Raw genomic sequence first — 25,973 nt, forward strand, 5'->3', positions numbered from 1 at the left:
TACCTGACTTTTACCTCTATTATGTGGGGTGTGGGAGAGAGCGGGGCAGCTAGCATGAGGGACGTAGGGTACCCAGAGCGGAGCAGCTAGCATGAGGGACGTAGGGTACCCAGAGCGAGGCAGCTAGCATGAGGGACGTAGGGTACCCAAAGCGGGGCAGCTAGCATGAGGGACGTAGGGTACCCAGAGCGAGGCAGCTAGCATGAGGGACGTAGGGTACCCAGACGGAGGTCCGGCGGCGGGTCACGGCACTATACACCCACCGGTGCCCCCGGGGTAATACCTGCCGCACTTGCCCCTCACAAGTAGGAGTGGTCCAGGGGTAGCAACTCGGCGTAGGCAAAAAGTGTAGAGGTAGTGACTGGAGGCCGCCTACCTTATGGGTAATCGCGCGATGGCATGTCCGGAGCCATCGCGTCTCACCTTCATCGCAGCTTCGCGCAACATGCACACAGTACGCAGCTTCTCGTAAAAACGAAAAATTAAATAATCAAATGTAATTCAGATTCATTAAAAATATCCGTACTCAACCAGGCAACATAGAAAACGTGAATGTGCTGCTACAAGCGTGTAATGGCGCCTCTTAAAGAGAACTTGACGCCCCGAGAACGTTCCAAGGTAAAACAATAATAACAAGTTTGATCTTACAACAAAGAACATCATACATTTCACGAAACAAAGATAAGACTCCCAGCGTAAACCGGAGCGTTTTCTTGCCAAGTGTCTTCACAGCTTTAATGGCATACTGTTACATTTAGCAGTTTTTAAGGTTGGTGAAAATAAAGGTCAAATCCGGTATACTAGATGATGACTGAAGGTGGAGCGTGGGAAAGGTTTAAGTTCAAATAAGAAGGCCACAAGACCTGGTGGTCATTTTGCCTACAGATCTGGACGAAATAACAATATTGAATATGACATGACAACTGCACCCAGTCCAGACATGCAGCACCCAGTCCAGACGTGCAGCATCTAGTCCAGACGTGCAGCACCCAGTCCAGACGTGTAGCACCTAGTCCAGACGTGCAGCACCCAGTCCAGACATGCAGCACCTAGTCCAGACGTGCAGCACCCAGTCCAGACATGCAGCACCCAGTCCAGACATGCAGCACCTAGTCCAGACGTGCAGCACCCAGTCCAGACATGCAGCACCCAGTCCAGACATGCAGCACCTAGTCCAGACGTGCAGCACCCAGTCCAGACATGCAGCACCTAGTCCAGACGTGTAGCACCTAGTCCAGACGTGCAGCACCTAGTCCAGACATGCAGCACCCAGTCCAGACATGCAGCACCTAGTCCAGACGTGTAGCACCTAGTCCAGACGTGTAGCACCTAGTCCAGACGTGCAGCACCCAGTCCAGACATGCAGCACCTAGTCCAGACGTGCAGCATCTAGTCCAGACCTGCAGCATCCAGTCCAGACATGCAGCATCTAGTCCAGACGTGCAGCATCTAGTCCAGACATGCAGCATCTAGTCCAGACATGCAGCATCTAGTCCAGACCTGCAGCATCCAGTCCAGACATGCAGCATCTAGTCCAGACGTGCAGCATCTAGTCCAGACGTGCAGCATCTAGTCCAGACGTGCTGCATCTAGTCCAGACATGCAGCATCTAGTCCAGACATGCAGCATCTAGTCCAGACATGCAGCATCTAGTCCAGACGTGCAGCATCTAGTCCAGACGTGCAGCATCCAGTCCAGACGTGCAGCATCCAGTCCAGACGTACAGCATCCAGTCCAGACGTGCAGCATCCAGTCCAGACGTACAGCATCCAGTCCAGACGTACAGCATCCAGTCCAGACCTGCAGCACCTAGTCCAGAAACGCAGCATCCAGTCCAGACATGCAGCATCCAGTCCAGATATACAGCATCCAGTCTAGACATGCAGCATCCAGTCCAGACGTGCAGCATCCAGTCCAGACGTGCAGCATCCAGTCCAGACGTGCAGCATCCAGTCCAGACCTGCAGCACCTAGTCCAGAAACGCAGCATCCAGTCCAGATATACAGCATCCAGTCTAGACATGCAGCATCCAGTCCAGACGTGCAGCATCCAGTCTAGACATGCAGCATCCAGTCCAGACATGCAGCATCCAGTCCAGACATGCAGCACCCAGTCCAGACGTGCAGCATCCAGTCCAGACCTGCAGCATCCAGTCTAGACATGCAGCATCCAGTCCAGACCTACAGCATCCTGTACAACCCATGATTACAAGCAGACTGACACAGTTCACAACTCATTCTGTGAGAGGTGGCCTTTTATGCACAAGCACAAAAGTGCATGATGATGTGCAAAAATTGTGTGCACATCTAGTAAGAGGAAGTCTACTTTGCCCACCCAACTCATCCTTCGAGAGGTAGTCTATTGTGCATTTCATTCTGTGCGAGTAAGCGCAAAAATGAAAAGACGCTGTGACGAATTCTGGAATCTTATCATTAATCTATTGGCGTGTCATTTCTTGCAGATTATGTTTGAACCTATTTATAAAGGTCTTCTCTCGCGGACTAAAATGTAACGTTCCAGCGAGTGGTCGTGTCTCCAGCCACACACTTTAATATTATACACGACTCGGGCCTCCATACAAGTTGCACTGCCAGATCTGTATACCAAAGTTATATGCCAGGAACCTTGGCCAGGATTCATCAAGCATTTACACATCCACTTACGAAACCTGTACATCTTTCCTCGATAATGGCGGCTGTGTTTAAACACTAGTGTGTCACAATAACCTGTGAAGTGTCCATGCACTTCAAGTAACAGTGTATTAGCACCGAATCACTACGCGGTTGTTTATAATAATAACCTTGAATTGAGAAGTTTTCTGAGCTTCGTAGCTAACTGTTTAATAATTGTAAACAAAGTCGCCATGCTTGAAGAACGATGTACAGGTTTGCTAAGTGGTTGTGTAATACTCGAGTCCTGACCCTGTCTGAAGAACTATACTCTATGTATTATTTTAGTGTCTTCCAGGCGATGATGCAGAGACGTGTTTAACCATCTAGACTGTTGATGTTGGCAGTTAGCATTCCCACACTGCTTCTGCAAGTCATCTTTGCAATGATATTTTTAAATAAAATATAGTTTCCTACATGTCACTATTTTATATATGCTACCGAGCTTTCCACTCTCGTAAATAAATAATTTTATACTGCAGATTTAGAACCAGTATTTCCCTGTATAACTCATGCATTATGTATCTTTCCTGCATTCCAGAATAAACAGTTTGAGGGGTTTTTGTGAAATTCCCAGAGTTTATATGTTCGAATGGATGGAGGTGAATGTTCTCTGCATATTTTCTAAGTCAATAATATGCCAGCCATAATGGAGCTATTAGTATACATCAGTGTTCCAGGCTGTAAAGTGCAAGAGTGTTAAACAGTATCATTGAAGGAGCCGACAACATTTTTCGTATAAAATATTGCTCACTACGTCTTTTGGAAAACGTAATTTACCGGAGCTTTACTGTGTGTTAAACGGATGTTTAAAACACAGTAAAGCTTAAACGGATGTTTAAGAGAAGGACGTATATTCAGGACCATTATTGCTTCTCTCATGACAAGGGCTCTCAGCAGGGCCAAGGGCGTCACTTAAGAGATGCCAAATGTAAGTTATATTCCATGTGGTGAACACTGGGGTGTGGGCGAGTTGGGGTGGGAGTGTGGTTATGTGAGGCGGAAGCTGACTGTCTTGCCTACACTACACGTGAGCTGGTATTTCCGATGTTCACTACTTTGGCGGTGTTCCCACAGTTAAGTGTCCGCTGGTGTAACCCCCTCTACCAGACACAGCAACAGGAGCACGGTGTTCGCCTCCTGGTAGCCCTTTGCTCTTTAGGGCCGGCGCATTGGCATCGCCTCACGCTCCTTTACCATCTGATACCACCAGCCAACACGCCCGCACAACCCTTCTTCAAGGGCTCCATAGCTGAAGCACTAGGCTCAGTCGTGCCGCTCATTTCCGACTTCCCGGAGATACGTTGCCGACACCTGTCCCTCCCTTGTTACAAACCTTGAGCGCATCACCTCTCGCAATTTATTTATTTTAATAATTGTCAATAGGCCGTAAGATAATGAGATCCGGGCAGGATTACCCAGGAGTGGGTGCAGCTGGGCCGGTAAGAGACGCACAGCGTCTGTTAGCCTCAAGTTACTACCATGGGCGACCTTACCCCTCGCTACCTGGTCTGGAGGGGCTTCACCGTAGGCCCAGTGTCGCCTCGTGTGGGGCTGGTCGCCACTCAGTGCGGAGGATTACAGTAAAGTGGAGGTTAATGTTGGGGTTGAGCAGCAGCGTGTGGTGATGAGCGTGACTCACATGATGGACGCACAGCCACCTGCAACACATCTCTAACACACACATGCACACCCACCCACCCACTGCGTGTGTGTTGCGTGTGGGTGTGTGTGTGGGGGTGTGGGGTGGGGGTATGGGAGGGGGGGTGTGTGGGTACTCACCTAGTTGTGCTTGCGGGGGTTGAGCTTCGACTCTTTGGTCCCCGCCTCTCAACCGTCAATCAACAGGTGTACCGGTTCCTGAGCCTATTGGGCTCTATCATATCTACACTTGAAACTGTGAATGGAGTCTGCCTTCACCACATCACTTCCTAATGTATTCCATTTATTAACTACTTTGACACTAAAAAAAAAAACTACATTGCCCCCACCCATTGGGGCCTGACAGCTGAGTACTCACCTAATTGTACTCACCTAATTGTGCTTGCGGGGGTTGAGCTTTGGCTCTTTGGTCCCGCCTCTCAACCGTCAATCAACTGGTGTACAGATTCCTGAGCCTACTGGGCTCTATCATATCTACATTTGAGTGGACAGCTCTCAGGGTTCCTAGTCCTAAGGTTCCAGGTTCGATCCCTGGCAGAGGCGGAAACAACTGGGCAGTTTCTTTCACCCTGATGCCCATGTTCACCCAGCAGTAACTAGGTACCTGGGAGTGAGACAGCTGCTACGGGCTGCTTCCTGGGGGTGTGTAACAAAAATGAGGCCTGGTCGAGGACGCTAAGCCCCGAAATCTTCTCAACATAACCTCAAGATAACCACCCCCACCCCCACACATACACCCACACACAGCTGTAATACATATATACCAAAATCTAGCATTTCACCCACAAGCGTGGTGGTGTCGGAGTGCGGACTGTGAGAACACTAACCACAGCAGCGTGCCCTGAGTATCAGTAACAGCCAGCTGCTCACCTCTTCCTCCAACCCATTCCTTTACTCCAAAAAATAAATAACACGGCTGAATAAAAAAAAACAATTATTTGACAAGTAAAGACATGTGTAGCTTGTGGTGGTTCCAGAACCACTGCCTCCGCGCCCCTCTCCTGGAAAGAACCTCCAGGTTGACTGCCTGATCAGCCAGACTATTGGTGTATACAACATAACATTTTGTAATTGCTTCTTGTGAATTAGCCTATGTACGCAGGAATTATCCCAGAAAGACTAAACAAACCAAATACTGATTTAACTATTTTGTATTTAAAGTATCTATTTGATTCCGACTCAAAATCCACATATTACATTTACTGAAACCAGAGTGTAAAAGGGAAGGTCGTTTCGAGTCTGGTAAGGCGGTGACAGTGTGGATATTGGGCCACTGCTGGACGCCTGGTGACAATGAACACCGCTTGTCCGACGAAGCGTGAGCCCAGCACCCACCCGCCATACTACACGCCTCGCCTAGCTCCGCAAACCCAACAACAACAACGGCCCGAATGGTGGCCAGACATTAAGGTCAGTTTGGCTTGGCGCTGGGGGAGCAGGCAGTCCCGGGTGCAGCAACGGAACCGCCACTCAGATGCAAGAAACCACGCCATTCATACGTGAGAAACCACAGGCACCCTTCGCACCCTTCCTGGGGGAGGACACGTGTTGTTCGTCTCTACAGACCTTAATCTCTTGTACATCGGAGGAACAAGTAAATGCCTGCGGGCTGCGAGCTTGGATGAGTAGGTGGTTGTCAGGGAAGCTTGGCCTCTGGTCGGACAAGAAAAAAATCGAAACCAGTTATTGGTAAATCACGCCCAAATGCTACCATTAAAACAAAAGTGTACCGGTAAATTCAATTTAAGTGTTGGTTCCTTGTGCAACATGTGAATGGGTAACCTCCTTCATCCATCAGTGAGCAAAGAGCCCAGTGTATACGTGCAGCGCCCCAACAACAAACAGGGCCACTCTCCCACCTGAATCTTACTGTCCCAAACTACTAGCTTACATATAACAGATATCTCACCCTGTCCACGGAGGACAGAAGAAAATGTATATATACTGGTTAGCTTTGTAAATGTGTGGCCACGTCTGTGGTGGATAAAAGAGACTAAAAGTAACTATTCCTACTGGGACTGTACAGCAGCATCGCCGAAAAACGTGTTATAGCATACCCTTTAGTCTGGATCTCTGTTTACCATCTGCATGCGATACTAGTTTATTTAATGGAATTGCTTCTCTGGTCTAAATTACTTGGAAATAAGAATACACAAGTTGTTGTTGTTAATATAGGGGCAACGAGGATCGTAGGATTGGATGCGCCCCGGCAACCTGTAGTACACAAGAGCTACTCCAACAAGTGTCACAACTTCGCCAGAGCAACAGTACCAGGAAGGTTTGTCAATACGTAGTCAATGTTTACTAGAGCATTAGCTGCGTGGATGCTGCACTTAAGATACTTAGCCACAGCACACACAGCAGTACGCTTAGACTGTGAATGGACAAAAGCCAAGAGATGCGAGTACACACAGGCCCCTGTAACCAAGCACGCATCCACCTCACCCCCACCCTCGCGGGAGCCGGTCGGCCGAGCGGACAGCACGCTGGACTTATGATCCTGTGGTCCCGGGTTCGATCCCGGGCGCTGGCGAGAAACAATGGGCAGAGTTTCTTTCACCCTATGCCCCTGTTACCTAGCAGTAAAATAGGTACCTGGGTGTTAGTCAACTGTCACGGGCTGCTTCCTGAAGGTGGAGGCCTTGTCGAGGACCGAGCCGCGGGGACACTAAAGCCCCGAAATCATCTCAAGATAACCCCATACTCACACTCTAGACCACTACCACGCACAGCACGCATCCACCTCACCCTATACTCACACTCTAGACCACTACCACGCACGCACTCACGAACGCTTGCGCACTATCTCTTTGTCTAGGAGATTTTAAAGAAAGCCTCTTAGAGATGGACTACCTTATCCAGAAAAGTTGAGAAACAACCAACAAGTTAGTCCCTGCTCAAAGAGAAGACAATGGAAGTGATAGTTATCAGGAAGTGATAATGGGTTACTAAGGGAGTAAAGAAGCAAAGCAAATAAGCACAAATGGAAAAACAATGAAAAGGCTGCTGAGAAAAGTGGCAAGAGGAGCGAGAGGTTAAGCTGCTGCAAGGATTGGTGGCGGGATGTGTGTAGGTGTTGGGGCCCAGCTGTGCATTACAACTGGTGGGAGGAACTAAGTGTGCCGGGAGGTCACCCACTCATTAACCACTCCAACACCAACCACTCCAACACCAACCACCCCAACACCAACCACCCCAACACCAACCACTCCAACACCAACCACTCCAACACCAACCACTCCAACACCAACCACTCCAACACCAACCACTCCAACACCAACCACCCCAACACCAACCACCCCAACACCAACCACCCCAACACCAACCACCCCAACACCAACCACCCCAACACCAACCACTCCAACACCAACCACCCCAACACCAACCACCCCAACACCAACACCAACCACCCCAACACCAACCACCCCAACACCAACCACCCCAACACCAACCACTCCAACACAAAGACCTTACCTCTCTCTCTCTCTCTCGACACGATAACTGCCACATCACTATCGCACTGATAAACCAGAAGAGAACAAATTAAGATTACCCGAAGATGACACTGGGGGCAAGCGCCTGATTAATATGATAATGACCAAAGTCTTTAGCGAACTGCGGGACTGATGTTCGCCCTCATGGCAAAACGTATATGTCAAATTTGGATGCGTTAAACGGTAACAACGTAAAACAAACTAGAAAAACTAAAAGGAAAAGCATTTGGATGTAGGAGAACCAAAGGTTAAATGGCGGCTCAAAACAGCCCATCTTCTTAAAATTAAAGTATTTATAGTAACTATCTGGTCCAAAGTATTAATATGTAGTGATGGACCACCAAAATGTTGACTTTTGTAGTAGTGAATATGGACAAAGCAGAATTTTTTTTTAAACTAACAAATACAAGACCTAGCCAACCTCTCCTAGCAATCTTAGACCATAGTACATACATGTGCTATACTATGTCCTATGTGCAGTACCTATTGTAGAGGTGCAATAGGTAAGCTGAAAGAAAACTACCAACATTAAAGGGCCAAGACTTTTTAACACTTTCCCTCTATTCATAAGGAGCATAAACTGGCTGGCCTCTCACGGTGTTCAAGAGAGAACTCGATAAACATCTCCAAAGGATACCTGATCAATCATACCTCAATCCTGGCCTCAGGCCGGGCTTGGGGAGTAGAAGAACTCCCAGAACCCCATCAAGTAGGCTGTGATTCATACGTCAGGCTGCAAGCAGCCCCGTCCAACAGCCTGGTTGACCAGACGACCAGCCAGGAGACCTAGTCAGAGTCCAGCCGCGGGGACGTTGATGTTAAGAACCTCCAGAAGGTAGGTAGGTACTAGGCCTAGGAATATTTAAATTTGGGGTTTAGCTTATTTTTTTCTTGACTATAAAATGAATTGTACAAAAAGTGGTTTATTGGTGGTCCATCACCACATGCTGGTACTTTGGACAAAACAGTTACTGTAAGTACTGTCACTTCAGGAGGATGGGTTGGCTGAAATTGCGACATCCTACCGTGGCTCATTCCAGTGAGCGGCTCGGTTCCCCCTACACGACTCTTCTTCCTCCACGCTCCCTATTTAACTCTCAGACGACTCCTCCACGCCATTTACATGACCACCTCCACGCCCTCACCTCCTATGAGTCCCTCCACGCCCTATGTGACCACCTCCACGCCCTCGCCTCTTGTGTTTGCCAAGTCTCCGATTTGACACACAACAGTAAAAATATCGAAGTAAAGACAGACGATTTTCTTGAAGAACAATTCATTTAGAACCAACTGTTACAACCTGCAACCCCAAGGACGCAAACTTAAGTGATCGTTATACATATCTGCATAGGGACGAGAATGGCAGACGCTGTTTTGGAGTAAAGTTCTTAGGTATCAAGTGATAAGAAATGTACTTGCACACAAGACCCTTTGAGTGCATAATGCGGACGAGTGCACACACACTGCTCTCCCAAACAATCAACAAACTTAAAACCGAAGTTTTTAAAACGAAATAAAAGTAAGTGTTTTATTTGAAGGTTTACAATCCCATTGGTACCTGGTGGTGGTACTGCGACAAAACACGAATACCTTACCGCTACCATCGCAAAAATTATCCTTCTAAATCTCCCTCGTCTAGACCGGCTGCCGCCTTCCTTCGTTACCGTCCACTAGGCTCTCAAGACGGGATACAGCCTCTTTCAGCTGAAGAAAATTCTTGTATGGTAATTAGCAAATGCCTGTCCCCCCCCACTCCCCTGAGTCTCTCAGCCGAGCAACCAAGTGGTGAGAAATATCAAGACTGGCCATAATCAGCATGCAAAATCAAGCGGAAACACACCACCTTAGTGTGCCACTATTTTCTGAAGCATGCTACATCTTGCTTCTTATCTGCGTGTCATTCATGTTTACTCTCCACACCCCCTCCCTCCTTATCCCTTCCTCCCCTTCCTATCTCTTCCCCCCCTCTCTCTCTCTCTCTCTCTTTCTCTCTCTCTGTCTCTCTCTCTCTGTCTCTCTCTCTCTGTCTCTCTCTCTCTGCCTCTCTCTCTCTGCCTCTCTCTCTCTGCCTCTCTCTCTCTGCCTCTCTCTGTCTCTCTCTCTCTGTCTCTCTCTCTCTCTGTCTCTCTCTCTCTGTCTCTCTCTCTCTGCCTCTCTCTCTCTGCCTCTCTCTCTCTGCCTCTCTCTCTCTGCCTCTCTCTGTCTCTCTCTCTCTGTCTCTCTCTCTCTCTGTCTCTCTCTCTCTGTCTCTCTCTCTCTCTCTCTCTCTCTCTCTCTCTCTCTCTCTCTCTCTCTCTCTCTCTCTCTCTCTCTGTCTCTCTCTGACAAGACTTGCCACAAGACACCTAAGCCAGGACATTGCATGCACCACACTCTTCCACTCTTCCAAGAACACATGAAGAATTTTGCAACAAGGCGCTAAGAAAAATATTAATGTATTCACTTCAGTAAACACCTGGACAATCACACAATCTATTTGATAATGCAGAGTGGCCTCTTTAATTTTTTATGATTTTTCGTTAATTTGGATATTCGTGATTCGCCCAACTATTGTGGTTTGTCGTTCGCAGGACTAAAAAAATCAATAAAGTTTATTATATTTCTTGAAACGAGATAAAAATCTTTGGTCATTCGATGTTTAGATTGTTTCCTCTGGCTGCACTTCCTGTGTTCTGGGATATGTTGAAGGAGCCTCCACTCCTGCCACGTTATTTGAAAATCATTTAATGGACTGCACCTCGCACGTATTCTCTTCAAACCCTTAAATCCTTTCAATCACAATTTTATTTTCTCACCTTCTCTATAGTCGAAGAAAATTAATAATGCAAGCGGCAATGTTTTGTTGAAGTACACAGCGCCAGGCGGACCTTAAGAGTGTCAAGAGCAGAGGAGCGCTGAGTAGTGTATCTTAGGCTTCCTCACCTTCGAATGATACACATTTAACACTAAAAACACCAGCTTATGTGTGGATTTATGGACATTCACAATAAAGAGTTATTTAAAGCACAACTTAATTATACTTGTTTTAATATATGCTATGTCTCATCAGACATAGCATATATTGCCCTGGGCCAGACAACACACACACTGGTGTTGCTTTAATCTAACATTAACGTGTTAGTGACCCCAAATATATGATAATTTTACTTCAGATTTTGTTGTTAAAGATGATATGACAATTTTGTTTCGTATCCCCATGCACAAACACTGACGGTATGCGAGAGTAGGCTTCATGAACACTGAGCAAAGGAACTGAAACGAGACAAATGACACCGATTTGTTCACCGCTGGCTGTTGAATACCTCCCAGGGCTCTAGAAATTCAACTTTCTGTTTACAAAGAAAACGTAGCGAATGTGAGACGCGAAAAGACATGCGAGATAAGTTGCCCGTCACTATCCAGGTAAGGAGGAGGTCCGACCCCTCCCTTCCCTTCTCCCTCTCCATCATGCCCACTGCCACGCGGGGAAACACCAGCAGGTGTTAATGTTTACGCCCGTGGAACCTGTCGAAGTAACGGCTTGTTGTCGGCGGGAGCTTTTGTCCGAGAAAATCCGCATCCCCCCTCTTTCCCCCCCCCCCTCTTCACTCACACACCAGTCTTCCTCTTCCGTCTCCCACTCTTATCCAGTATTAAGATGACTTTCTACTTTGTCGACTCATTTAATAAATATACATACTTAGCTCAGCAGGTTTGCTCTCGCCGCTCACATGGGGCTAATTTAACTAAACTAAAGGGTCTTCGGTCCATAACATATTAGCATTTAAACCAGGGGTTCTTAACCGATGGGTAATCGGAACTGAATAATGGGGTATATCTTGAGGTTATCTTGAGATGATTTCGGGGCTTTCAGTGTCCCTGCGGCCCGGTCCTCGACCAGGCCTCCACCCCCAGGAAGCAGCCCGTGACAGCTGACTAACACCCAGGTACCTATTTTACTGCTAGGTAACAGGGGCATAGGGTGAAAGAAACTCTGCCCATTGTTTCTCGCCGGCGCCTGGGATCGAACCCAAGACCACAGGATCACAAGTCCAGCGTGCTGGACTGTGGTATGGGACTGTCTCTCAACAAAGAAAAAAGTTGTTATAAAAGGTAGAGTTATTGTTAGATTAGAATCAACTATCTTTGCTGCACGAAAAAACAAACCATCCTTATACATTTCTATGAGCGGTTCTGTTCCCAGCTATCTATTTGCAAAGAAAAATGAAGCTATTGACATGTTTTGAGGTCATACTGGTACCTAATAGTCCGGGTGGTGGTCATTTAAACTGGCGAAGGGAAGTATGGGGGACATATTGCATGTCTTTAATAAATTGTCCAAAGGTTAAGAACCCTTGATCCAGATGATGGTGTGGCAGAGGACTAGGACATCCTAATTCTATATGGTCCACACAATACCTTACAGTGAGGTGGTTCCGAGGATCAACGTCCTTGCGGCCCAGTCTCTGACCAGGCTTCCTGGTTGGTGGTCTCGTCAACCAGGCTGTTCGACGCACCCGCTCGCAGTCTGACGTACGAGTCACAACTCTGTTTAGGAGGTATAACTCGCTGTTTAGCACAGGGAGTTATGCCCTTAAAGGGAGCGTGTTGGAGTCTTTGGCCTTTGATGTTGATACAAGACAACACCAGCATTCATTAACACTCCACCTACCCCCTTGTCTACCTGTTGTCGGTTCTGGGAATCAATGTCCCTGTCCGATCCCTGTCCAGGCCTCCTGGTTGGTGGTCTGGTCAGACAGGCTGCAGAATGCAGTTGGTCGCAGCTTGACGTATGAATCACACCCTGGTTGATCAGGTATCCTTTGGAGATAATCATCAAGTTCTCTGTCTTGTACACGGTGAGAGGTCGATTACTTATGCACCTTATGTGTAGACAACCTATTCTCTTTATTGCACGTCGGATTTTGACGTATATTTTACCTAAGGCTAAAACGTGATGTTCAAAAAGAGGGTAGTGGCTCGCGAAATTGACAATATCCCGTTTTCTGTTCGTGGGTCCTCCGGCTGGTTAGGTTAGGGCCCTTTAGTACGACACTTTTTACGTCGGGAACAATCGCGAGAACGGGCTGATATAGAAAAGTCTTGGGCCCTTGATGTTAATAGGCCCTCGGTGTACCTATTGCACCTCTGCTCTTCAACGGGGTTATTTTGCATTTCCTACCATGCCTCCTGGTCTCACGAGGAGTTATTTCCGTGTGCAAATTTGAAATAATCAGTCCCTCTAATATTTTGCAATTTTAAATTATTATGTCTCTCGCCTGCACACTAAGAGAATACAGATTTAACACAGACAGTAAATGACATTTGCACATCCTCTAAATAATAATATGTAAATATCACTAACGTGCGGGATACAAGACGGTAGTGTTTAACATCTACGTGTTTAGGTATAACACAAACTGGCCATCACACTCGGTCAGTACACTTCCCATTGTAAATTTAACAGACCCTAGGTGTACACAGATCAGCAGGTCTAAAATCACTTTTGTTTAGTAAATCTTGCATCCAGACACATTACTCAATCTTGCATCTAGAGACGCTATTTGCATTTCTTCTATGTATTTTTGATACAATATATTAAGCAGGTATATTGCTTAAATAGAACCTTAGGCGGCTTTTATGGAGAGAGGTCCATCGCCACAGTTAAGACTGTAAATAAAAATTACACGAGAAAAATAACATTTGCCGCTGAGAGAAGGCTGTTCAGATCAAGTTATCAGAAAGGAAGAGTGCAGAATAACTCTCGAAACCGATTACTGGTAAACTACAAGTGTATTTGGTGGTACCTTGGGGAAGGGTTAGAAATGGAGATGAGTGATATAATACACAACACATATGGAAAATACCAGAGTTAGGTGAAGGGTGATGTGGATGACATTAGTTATTTCAGGAGTTTTTCAATCTTAGAATCTCAATGGTATACATCCGAGGCGTCATACATGATACCTTGAGGTTACCTTGAGGTGTTTCCGGGGCTTAGCGTCCCCGCGGCCCGGTCGTCGACCAGGCCTCCTGGTTGCTGGACTGATCAACCAGATATAAGATATTACGGAAAATAAAAGAGCATTCAGCGGCGTTCAGCAACCTCAATCTTAAAACTGCAGATACAATAGCGTTCACTTACAGTTTACGTGGCAAAATTTACGAAAGCATATATTTTCTAGTAAGCAAAATAAGACATTTGAAAAAAAGATGACGTTAGATGCAATAAGTTAGTGGCTGGGATGTGTAAGACTGGGAGCCATCCCGCAGTGCACACCACAGGGCAGCCCACCACTACCACCCACACCAAGTAAGCAATCTGCAGTGGAGTGGTTATCGCACTTGGTCAGCAGTAAGTGCATCAAAACATAATTTAAGTCATAATTTATTTTTGTTTGTATTGCTGTAGTTTGGCAATGTCTCTTTCATTCACCTGGTGGTCTTAGAACATCTTGGCGTCTTCCTTCTCTGAACTATATATATCCTCGGGCACAGATAACCTTGCTGCATGCAAAATGAAAACATGTGCAGACAAAAGTTACTTTGAACTGCAATCCGTTAACAGTTTTGGCGCCTTGGCCTTGTGACGAGTAGAGTGCACCTCGTAGGGTGAACATATAGTTCTGTTCTATAGTGGTTTATCTTAAAACCCTGTCTGATTATAGTGTATAATAACTATGCAGTTAAATAGGGGAGATGCTATTAATTTTCTCACGTGGTTCGTGAAGTGACTTAAAACATCTAAAACTTTGGACGTATATAATTAAATAGAATTTATATATTTCAAATACGAATTGAGATATGTCAGTCTTCAATAAAAATTAGTCATTGCATTTCAGTTATTGTTTTGAGAAACAATTACGTTTATGTATCGTATTTGCCGACATTCGCTCTGCTTCAACTTCCAACTCACTAATTGGAACATAAAATTGCACAACATGCAAAGCTGGCAAGGGCAAGCAGAGCTCCGGTAGCTGGGAGCGTCAGGCACGACCTTCTCTTTACGAACATGACCTGTGGCTTACCAGACACAGCACACACAGGCATTACTGCGTGTGAGCTACTGGAGGAGCTCAACCCCACAACCAGTCAGTGTTTACATGGAGGCCCTCGCGCGCTCCGCCAGATAAACACAAACGAAGAGCGCAGCTTTCATCTCTGTGACCGGCCGCTCTAGAGCCCCAGGCAAGCTCTACTGCCTCTTGTTCAACCCTCCACCCACACCGTACATCCCCTTCAGTGTCTCATGACAAGTTTGAGAACACTATTCCTCTCGGCTCAGATTGACAGCCAGCCAAAGCGCCGACCACACGAAAAAAAAAAAGAGAACTCGGGCACCCTTCTCCAGATTTGATCTCTAACATAATTGTTTAAGATATGTTTACATGCATCTCGTATATATATTTTGCGTTGTCATTTAAATATAAGGCAGCTACTAAGCACAAGTACTTCAGTAAAACTTGAAATATCATTAAACCTGGTAAAGGGGTCAATAAATTTGGGACAAGTCGAATCCCCAAGGTTTGATAGGCGACTACCTGATACGAGCTGTTCCCACGCTGGGCTCCCTGGCGACGCCGCGGGATGTCCCCCCATCCCCACCCCCTTTCCTGCCCACCCCAACACCTCCGACACAACCTCCCCCTCTTGTACTACATTTATTTCCACTTAAATAAATATGGTTGCACCAATGAGAAATAGGTATCCGCGATGGAAATTTTGCACCAAAGTCACCAGTGTAAGGTTTGTCTCCAACTAAGACAAAATAAAGTATAATGGCGAAGCCGAAGCCGTAGCCAATGTACCAAACAGGACTGACGTCACAGTGGACCACGGGGTATCGCGGGTCCTCTCGGCATCGACCAAACTCTCTCAACAATGACCACTGCCCGTTCCCAAGTAAATAACAACCTGAACGAACTACAACTATTTACACACGTGTTTAAGTTTCTTCTTAAAGATACGCCTGTTAATGTCTGTTAGGTTAAAGCCCAAATATATTTATGGCCGAGTCCAACTGATTGAGGAGAAAGAGGATGACCCTTTTGAAGGGCCTTCCACTACGTTAGCCAGGACTTTCGAACATCACACAGGAATAAACTCTGAGGTAAGAACGATAGACAGACGGCCTGTAGTCCTCAACAATATCCAGTAGCTGGGAATATATATACCAAGCGGCTACATTGACCTGCCCTCTGCTCATTTAATACAAAGAACAGACAGCTCATATTCTGTCTTATTATGTTAAAAAATTAATGCAAGCGTAATTTTTTTTTATAAAATGCTACAAAATAATATTTACTCTGATCATTTATTTTTAATTTTGACCCGTGTGGAGACTATTGGACATTGTCATGAGATGACACACATTGAATTAATTTTTTTTGCCATTATAGAACATCAAAGAAGTGACATCAATATTGCAGTAAATACTTAGTAATAAAGAGCCATCATAGCAGTGTGACGATATCTTATCAGCGTTAGACGGCGTGGCCAGCACCTGGTCGGTATTAAGAAGGCTAAAGCTGGCATTTGTGGCAGGACAATCCCTGCCCCCCGACAACCATTCTCTTCAAATCCCCACAACCTACCCACTACCACGCTCCAGACATAAACTTCTGGTATACCTATAAGAATATCTGTTCGAGGCTGGGGGCCAGATGCTTGGAACTAGTCTCACCAAACTTTGCAGGATAATTTGTGATTGCATGGCACCATAGGCTGGTTGAGGAGCCTACCCCCGTGTCCTCTTTCAAGAAGGGGTCGGGGCCTATTACAATTCCAGTAACCACTGTGAAGTATGAAATGTTGGTTTAATTGTTCATAGATTGGTAAACTGATTTGATGGCTGTTATCGACGTTAAATCAACGTCAGTAAAGTCGAACCAACATCAACAACGTTACCTCAAAATTTTGCCCACTGGGAGAGAGAGAACGGGATGGGGGAGGGAGAGAGAACGGGATGGGGGAGAGAGAGAGAGAACGGGTTGGGGGGAAGAGAACGGTATGGGGGAAGAGAACGGTATGGAGGGGAGAGAGAACGGGAGGGATGAAGGCTGAGAGGGAGTTGGAATGGGAGGGAAGTAGAGAGGCAGAGGAAATGGGAGATGTAGAGACACAAAGGAAATGGAAGGGAGGTAGTAAGGCAGTGGGAGGCAGTAGAGGCAGTCGAAACACGAGACCAACCAGACCTGGGCATCGGCGGATAGCCCATCTAGTATATCATAATAAAAAGTACTGTAGTACAGAGTTGTATATCTGACGTCCCAGGTGTGTGTGTGCTTTACCATGGCAGCACGTGTATGTCAAGCAGAGGTGTAGAGGGGGCGGCTGATTGGTGGGGCAGACAGCTGGGACCTGTGTCGCGGCGTGACCAGCCCAGACCCACGACTCTCTTTACTCACGACTCCCTTCCTAATCCTCTCGCAACTTCCAAACTATTTCTTAATGCTGAATAATTCAGAGGTATTATAATTGCGCTGACAACATGAATGCCCATTTAGGAGAACATATAAAGTGTCAAGTGTCCTGGCTAGGATAAAAGTAAGACTTGCAAGTGGGCGGGGAGGAAAGCTATACCCACAGTGTGGCATCAGCAGACCTCAGGACAACACCTGCTAGCGCCGACCCACACCACGCTGCCAACTCTCTGCCTCGGAAAACTTACCACTTATGTTATTTACAAAATATATATTATTACCACAGCTATACGTGTTCCCACAACACGTGTTACGGAAACTCTTAGCGAGTTACTTCAGCATCTCACGATTCATTAGAGAGCATTTGGTCGTGTAGAACTCACGAGAGGGCATCAGCCACACGCCTCGAACCTTAGCTCCTATACCCACCTTGTAAGTACTATCTACTTATCTTAATATGGGTAACCCACTCCTCAGAAACATCGCAAACCATGTTTATTTGTTATGGAGTACTAAGGCTAAGTAAGGAAATATGAACTGACATTAATGAAGCGTTTAGTTAAAAATACAGCCTAAGACTCTCAACGTGCATTAACATCCCATTATTGCCCTAGACAAATGTTGCGTGTAGTATTCTACAACTTGGGGACCTTTATCAAGTACAGCACTAGAGTTTATACAGAGAAAGGTTTCCATGCCATACACACATACAATATAAATGCTACACAACCAGAGATAATAAATATATTTAGTTAAGATAGCGATCATGAGTAAAATACTGCGACATTATCGCGATGAGTCACTTCCACCGCCATCTTCCCGACTCCAGATGGCATAACCGTGACCCCTTGACTCACCTCGACGGGGATCTCACCCCGCGTGGTTTACCTGTGGCCGGTTCTCAGCATGGTTCAACTCTTAAGAGCATGAACATACCACAAGTTTCCCTTTCCAGAGACAGCCACGATTTATTTACTGATGCAGGAACGACTCGGTTATTAGGACCTCCCAAATCATAGCCCTCAGACAGTGTCTCTGGCCAATAATCTATTTTTATTCAGAATATATGTTATTTTTGTGTGTAAACATATTTATTCATAAGCATATCCTTTAGTGAATAAAGAGCTATCCACAATACCTAAATCAGTTTTGCATACAACTGAATATATTGACGCCATGCAGCCTCATCAAACCACTTCTACAAAAAAATTTGGTTTGTTTTGGTGGCAGTGCGCTCCAATTTTAGCCAATTAGTTTCAACGTTACTGCAAAGCGCTAGCCAGCCTCTCCAAACACAAACCACCAACACCCCACAAAACAACATTTAGTAAATACCTTATAAAATATGATAAACCGCAATTGTTTGTCAACCATTCTGTTATTTAAATTTCTGAAATTATTACGATAAATTATGCACCTTCATTAAAGGATATGCAGCAAAGGAAACAGGAAACGTCCAATCTCGCGCTCCTGTGTGCCTCTAACATGAAGAGCAAAAAGCTCGGCTCCATATTCTGTTGTCTTAACAGGCCTTTTCCTGTTCACTGTGAAGCCTGGTACGCAGGAGTGAGTTACGACAATTTAGTCAATATAAATAGGTCAGTGCACTGAAACTCTCATGTTGGAGTTTTACGCCGGTGACGTAAAAGATCCACACGACAACAAGTCACGTTCTTGACTACACTTCGCTTTATATCAATAATACCGGCTAAAATATGAGCGGTAAACTTGGTCAGTTCTATTTAACACGAGAATCTTTAGGTCTTAAGACGCGCAAATCATTACCTTGCAGCCAATTAAACAAATGTTAATGATAGTTGAGTCAAGTGAGCGGAACACGTTGACGTCAAGTATGCTGACATCGAATACAATACCCAATTGTTGGTTTATGCCGCAAAGTTGGGAACACGAGCTGTGGCTGGACGCAGTAATGATTCGTGTAGCAAGGCATTACCCATAAAGATCAAACATGCCATTATTTACATTTAACGCGTTTAAGAAAAAATGTGCAGCAGCAGCCTTCGTTCTACCATTTACCACCTAAAACCTGACGCACAGCAAGTACGAAATTATTCATTGGCTTAAGGGCTTGCTCTATGTACGTATATTTATAATGAATTGGTAATATACTTGAGGGGCTGCTAGCAATACAACTGTAGCATGTGGAATAGCGGGGAGTATACCATCTGTGTCAAGATGTGACCATCACACAACCGAATTCCAGATATTAAAATTAAATACAACAGTTGTAGTACATACCAATGTGTGGGTTTGTCCTTAGCCGTGTTTTTCATCATATGGCTGTGAGTGAACCTATTAGTACTGTAAGCACAATGATTGCGTTAATACCCTGAGTAGGCTAATCAACTTAAGATTCAGTCACCCGAGTCAGTGTCATCCCCCGAGAGCACATATTACCCATGAGACCTATAAATGTAACTCAGTCGAACAATCAAAGCCTCACAATAAACCACAATTAATAAATGCTATACAAGGAAGGGGTTCATTAATTCAATTAGTGGGTCTTCCCCTCTCGCGGGTCGGGCTGCAGCAGACGCCATCTGCACTCCCCATAAGTATCTCATGAACCGTTTGTGTTACCACCACTTAATGTACAACGCACACCCCTTCTCACTGCAACAACAGCCAATTTAAAATATTACCCGCGGATGGTAAAAGACATCAAATGCGCCTCTGTGACCAAGGACAGAGCGCGCGGCTAGTGCCCCCAAGCCTAGCCCCCGGGACGGGTGCCGCGTCAACAAACACCGGCCGATAAACACAAAACACAAATTCTGGTGTTTATCATTATCTCTCACGCCGCGTTTTCTGTCCACTGTTAAATTCTCACAGCCATAAGAAGGCCGACCGGCGCTGGTGATTTGTGAGACTTAATTACCTGGCGCGAGCAGTCAATCACCAGTTCTGATAATCTCGCCGCAAAACCAATTTCCACTCGATCGCTTATTCCAGAATAAGCTCAGTAACCGTACGCTTTGTGTATCTGAAATAAGATCAATATTCGTATAATACAGTAAATACAAAAGTAGCAGCAAGCGAAGGGAGGACACGTCCACAAAAAGTTAAACTAAACACGTTATTATCAAGCAGCGGGAAATTATCCCATAGACCGCTCCCAGCCCAACCCACCTCAGCCCTAGCCGCCCTCAGCCTCTGCTGCCCTTACCATCTGGACCCTGGGGGAAACCACGCCAAACACACACCACAAAAAATACAATAACAATGATCGCACAATCAACTTCAATTAATCGGATTTTGGCCGCCGCCTTGTATGGTCCCGCCACCTGTTGGCGGGCTCCACACAACTGCTTAAACATCCCACCACCCCCCCTATTGTTCTGATCACTCAACTGTTTCTCCTTGATGCTCACTTCATAAATTATGCACATCTCCATATCTATCTCTCTATCTCTATCTCTCTCCCTCTCCCTCTCCTCTCTCTCTCTCTCTCTCTCTCTCTCTCTCTCTCTCTCTCTCTCTCTCTCTCTCTCTCTCTCTCTCTCTCTCTCTCTCCTCTCTCTCTCTCTCTCTCTCTCTCTCTCTCTCTCTCTCTCTCTCTCTCTCTCTGTCTCCTCTCTCTCTCTGTCTCCGTCTCCTCTCTCTCTCTGTCTCCTCTCTCTCTCTGTCTCCTCTCTCTCTCTGTCTCCTCTCTCTCTCTCTCCTCTCTCTCTCTCCTCTCTCTTTCTCTCCTCTCTTTCTCTCTCTCTCTCTCTCTCTCTCTCTCTCTCTCTCTCTCTCTCTCTCTCTCTCTCTCTCTCTCTCCTCTCTCTCTCTCTCTCTCTCTCCTCTCTCTCTCTCTCCTCTCTCTCTCTCTCTCCTCTCTCTCTCTCTCCTCTCTCTCTCCCTCTCCCTCTCCCTCTCCTTCTCTCTCTCTCTCTCTGCGCGCGCGCGTGTATGTGTGTGTGCGTGTGTGTGTGTGAGGGGGGGGGGGAGGGATGGCAATAACCACCGCTACCCCGGATGCTGCAATTATCCCTCTATTGAGGACCTGTAACCCGAGATAGAGCTGTGTGTGCCGCAGCCGCTTCAACCCACCACCAGTGCCACTGCATCAACCCACCACCAGTGCCACTGCATCAACCCACCACCAGTGCCACTGCATCAACCCACCACCAGTGCCACTGCATCAACCCACCACCAGTGCCACTGCATCAACCCACCACCAGTGCCACTATCAACCTATCACCAGTGCCACTCTATCAACCTATCACCAGTGCCACTGCATCAACCTATCACCAGTGCCACTGCATCAACCTATCACCAGTGCTACTGCATCAACCTATCACGTGCCACTGCATCAACCTATCACGTGCCACTGCATCAACCCACCACCAGTGCTACCATATCAACTGCCTGTTCTACGAGGCTGTTTGTCTTTGTAGCTCGCAGGGCTCATAGCCATCACAGGCGGGTTGATCCAGTAGTTTCAGCCGAAACTTACCAATTTCTCTTTTTTCGGGTTCATGCTTGCTTGCCCACATTACTGCTGTTGACAGTGTAATACTACAGTGTACACACACACACACAACCACAGGGGGCCTCGCGGCTGAGTGGACAGCGCTCGGGGGGTCGTAGTCTTAAGGGCCCGCGTTAGATTCCCAGCCGAGGCGGAAAGAAAAGGGCAGTTTCTTTCACTCTGGTGCCCCCTGTTTACTTAGCAGTAAATAGGTACCTGGGATTTAGACAGCTGCTACGGGCTACTTCTTGGGGGATGTATGTGTGTGGGTGTGTGTGTTTAGAAATATATGTAGTAAATATAATAGAGGAAAAATAGATTGGTTAGAACGGTGAGGTTCATGAGCTAATAGCTCGATTCTGCAGATACAAATAGTAAACACACACACACACACACACACACACACACACACACACACACACATAGACTCCAATAGACTCAGGAATCTGTACACCTGTTGATTGACGGTTGAGAGGCGGGACCAAAGAGCCAAAGCTCAACCCCCGCAAACACAACTAGGTGAGTACACACACACACACACACACCTTCACCTATACAATACAGGTGTCACTGTTAAATTTGCATCAAAACACTACAAAAATTACAAATTATATTAGCAACAGAAAAAGCACTAATATTGTAAGAGTACTAATGATATCCATACAAGGTATTCCCTACTACACGTGCTTAACGTTCACACAATACGCTATTGTTTATAAACATATTAATTATCAGCAGTATACTTCTACAGGAACCAAGGTCGGCGTGGAGAAGGGTAGTTTACACGTGTTTTAACGTGTAAACTGCAAGGCATGGGGGTTAAACTCTCCCACCAGGCTTACCACAAACCTGGCCATTAAACACTGGAGGGGGGCCAAAGTGCCCTCTTACCAGTAGCGAACAAGTGGCACACCGCTGGGACACCCCGACCCCTTAATTCAATTAGGCATATCCCGAGTTACGGGGTCGAGCAGGTGCCAGCGGGGGAGTGAGCGAGGCTGTGGGAATATGGGACAGCTGGCCACCACGCTCGTCCTGGGAACGTCAAGCTTCACGCCCCCGGAGACCCGATATTGCTAGCCACAAGGGACGGATTATCTGACACTTCCATTACCCTCCTTATCTTTCGACGATGGTCATCGTACCGGTGAACTAGTAATAATTCATATCTTCACAAAATATATATCACAGAATGCATGCAAATTTGCATATGCTAAAAGATGGTTGGCAACCATGGTGGCGGAAAAACGTTAAAACAGAAAACGTTGTTGAGGCGGTAGAAGCAGGCAAGACCTGGTGAACAGACACCGGACCCGTGGGAGCAAGAGAGGACACCACCAGGCGTCAACACAGCAGGTTTTCAGGGGGCAGGACGGCGAGAGTGTGAGGGGCACGGGCTGCCAGACAAATGCACCAAAGGGGTACGATCGCAAGAATGTAAAAGGGCAGGATGGCACATGTTTGAAGAAAGAGGAGGAAGCAGTTATGAAAGGCCAAAAGCCTCGAGGAGGTACTTACTCGCAAGTGGACTCAGCTCCGGGGTTGGAGACACAAGTGCCGCTGCTCTTGCACGGGTTTGGTGAGCACGATATGAAACCTGCAGGGGAAAGAAAATAAAAAAACTTAAAGAACATGGTTATGGATGATATAAACAGCGAGCTGAAATTAACGAGTAGGTTAAGAAGCTAAGAAGACAGTACGTGTAGATGGTCAAAAACTACATAGGCTTATCTAGAGGGATAAACATCTCCCTATTGCAATCACCGTTTAAGATCACATGACGTAGAAGTACTTACAATTAAGAGCGATAAAGTCACGTCACGCATCACCCCCAACACATGCCACACGTCTCCCCAACACACGTCACCCCCAACACACAACACAGTCTCCCCCAACACAAGCTCTAACGTCCCCCAAAAATATTAAGTATCGACATCGGTGTGTTTACAGCATCAGGGGTATCGCTATCTCTCAGACCATTAACGGCATCCCTTCAGTAGGCACAGGCTGTCACCACCCGCCAGACGCTGCCTTTGTGGGGGACGGGAGACAAACTGATATGACCTTTCCATCGTCGGGAGACGAGAACCCTCTTAGACATACAGACATTCCCCCTTGTCAAGGGTCAACTGTTTCCCTGACCACACGGTCACCCAAACAGTCACTGACCAGACCAAACGGTGTTCAGTCGACTGATCTAGTGATGTGCACACCACCCACTGTGCCACTAGTCATTTCTGAAGACAGTAGTGAATACTCCACTATTTTGTTCAAAAACGTTCGTATATAGAAGTAGCCATCCAGCCCTCAAGTTGGATACTTGCCTGATACAACTGCTCAATGAGTTCTGTGTGTGTGGTCACTGAATGAACATTACAACCAATGTAGACTGGAAGAGGTGGTTCTCGCTCCAGGGAGTGCATGGCTTGCATATTCTATGCAGACGGCCTTTTCTTTGTATTGATTATCATTGACCAGTAGCTAAGGTCATTGAGGATCATTGAAATCAGAAACTTCAGGGCAGCAACCTCAGCGATGTCTTCTTTTATCAAGATTTCTCTCACCATTCTTTTTAATTCATTCTTTCTATGAAGAAGATTTGGCGGTTTCTGAAGCCATTCTGCTGTTAAGCCTCAGGAAAGCGTCCCAGCAGTTTCGACCTTTCAGTCTCAACTTGTTTTAACTCGGCTTATTTTATAAAGCTACGGTCAAATACAGTTTTTAGTTCTTGTCCCAACTCTTATGTAGTGTATTAAACCCCTAAGATTGTAATTATTAAGCTACAGGCGCCAAGACGAAACTTGAATGATAAACTATTTTTACCATTGATATCAGCCATCTTGAATTTCAGCCTTGGCCTGTTGGGACACTAGGAATAAGTGGAATAAACTTTAAATAAACTGGAAAAGACGTACAAAATGCTTTTGCTCTCATCTACCCGGTTACCTTACCTTACTGGTAAAGGTATACAGTATCTGCTAAGCCATCAGACCATTACCTGTTTTTGGTTCCAGGGATCAACGTTCCCGCGGTCCGGTCTTTGATTACGCTTCCTGGTTGGTGGTTTGGCCTACCAGGCTGTTGGACGCAGCTGCTCGTTGCCTGACTAACAAAAAGTAATTTCAAATGGGAATGAAGCTCGGTGGTTAAGCGTCCAAATTAACCGTAACAAAGAATGGACATAATCGAGGCCCGGAACCCTGATCAGATAAATCATCAGATGAAGCTTTAAATTCTCTTACTATGAATTATGTGAAGCAATACGGCTGGACAAATATTGCATTACAGTGGATCTTAAAAGGTTTCTGAAAAATGTAAAGTTGGGCCGTAAGCCACTGTCTCGCCCAACATCACCGAAAACCTTCCTATTCCTTAACCGGCTATGTAAAGGATGCGAAACTCGGAAACAGCAACACTGCAGCCTTGTGATCTTAGTAGGGATAAAGCTGACTAGGCACCACCATGGCCGTCCTTCACTCTTTATTGGACGATCTCTCGTGTAATCCGCTACAGCGTACAGTCACTACACGCTACAATGCACTGTCATTACCGTGGCACCGCTGTTCTCCACCTGCCGATCCTAGCCTATGGCAACTGAGTTATTAAGTCCGTCAACCAATGAGAAGCGACGTCCTCTTCCGTGATTACCAGTTGTCATGACATTAGCCACCCTCTGCCGGCCATGTATTCACGCAGCTTGCTGACCTAGAACTGAATATCCATACAATAGTGTGCAATTTAGTAAGTAATGTTGCGGATAAGGTTGCCTACTTTCACTGCACATCCTCTCCCGGCTAAACCATCATTCCAATCTGTGAAAACACTTTCAAAATACGATTGTAAATAACAACAAAATTAATATTATCAAGATTCAAAGGCGAGCAACAGACTAGCCTAAGTGGTCGTGGACAACCATTGGTGGGGTGGGCACCATCACCTAAACACAAGGGCCTCCCCCCACACACCCACTGCCCGAGCCAGACAACACTGATGTTATCTCCGGGGATTGATTCCCCAAGTCACGCTGGCACCCAGTTAACTAGGCTACGTTACTTCACCCTTAGATCACTTGCGGCAGTGTGTGTGGAGGAGAGAGGGTGTTGTTGTTGTTTAAGATTCAGCTACTGGGAACAAAAAGTTCTAAGTAGCACGGGCTATGGTGAGCCCGTAGAGGACTTACCTGGCACAGGAGCAGGGCTGTAACTTTGTGAGAGAGGGTGCAGGGAAAGGAGTAGAGATACGGTCCGCGGGGTTAGGGGAAGGGGGGTGG

At 46.3% G+C, this 25,973-nt stretch overlaps 1 protein-coding gene across 1 annotated transcript in view; it reads right to left on the reverse strand.

Annotated features, from left to right (window-relative positions):
- Positions 1-25,973, reverse strand: part of N (neurogenic locus Notch protein) — a 143,388-nt gene that overhangs the window by 92,226 nt on the left and 25,189 nt on the right. Inside the window, exon 2 of the mRNA XM_045725899.2 lies at positions 23,222-23,300. Coding sequence (XP_045581855.2) covers positions 23,222-23,300 — 79 coding nt within the window. The remainder of the gene's footprint in view (positions 1-23,221; positions 23,301-25,973) is intronic.

Source organism: Procambarus clarkii, chromosome 44 (genome assembly GCF_040958095.1).
Source record: "Procambarus clarkii isolate CNS0578487 chromosome 44, FALCON_Pclarkii_2.0, whole genome shotgun sequence".
NCBI lineage: Eukaryota > Metazoa > Arthropoda > Malacostraca > Decapoda > Cambaridae > Procambarus > Procambarus clarkii.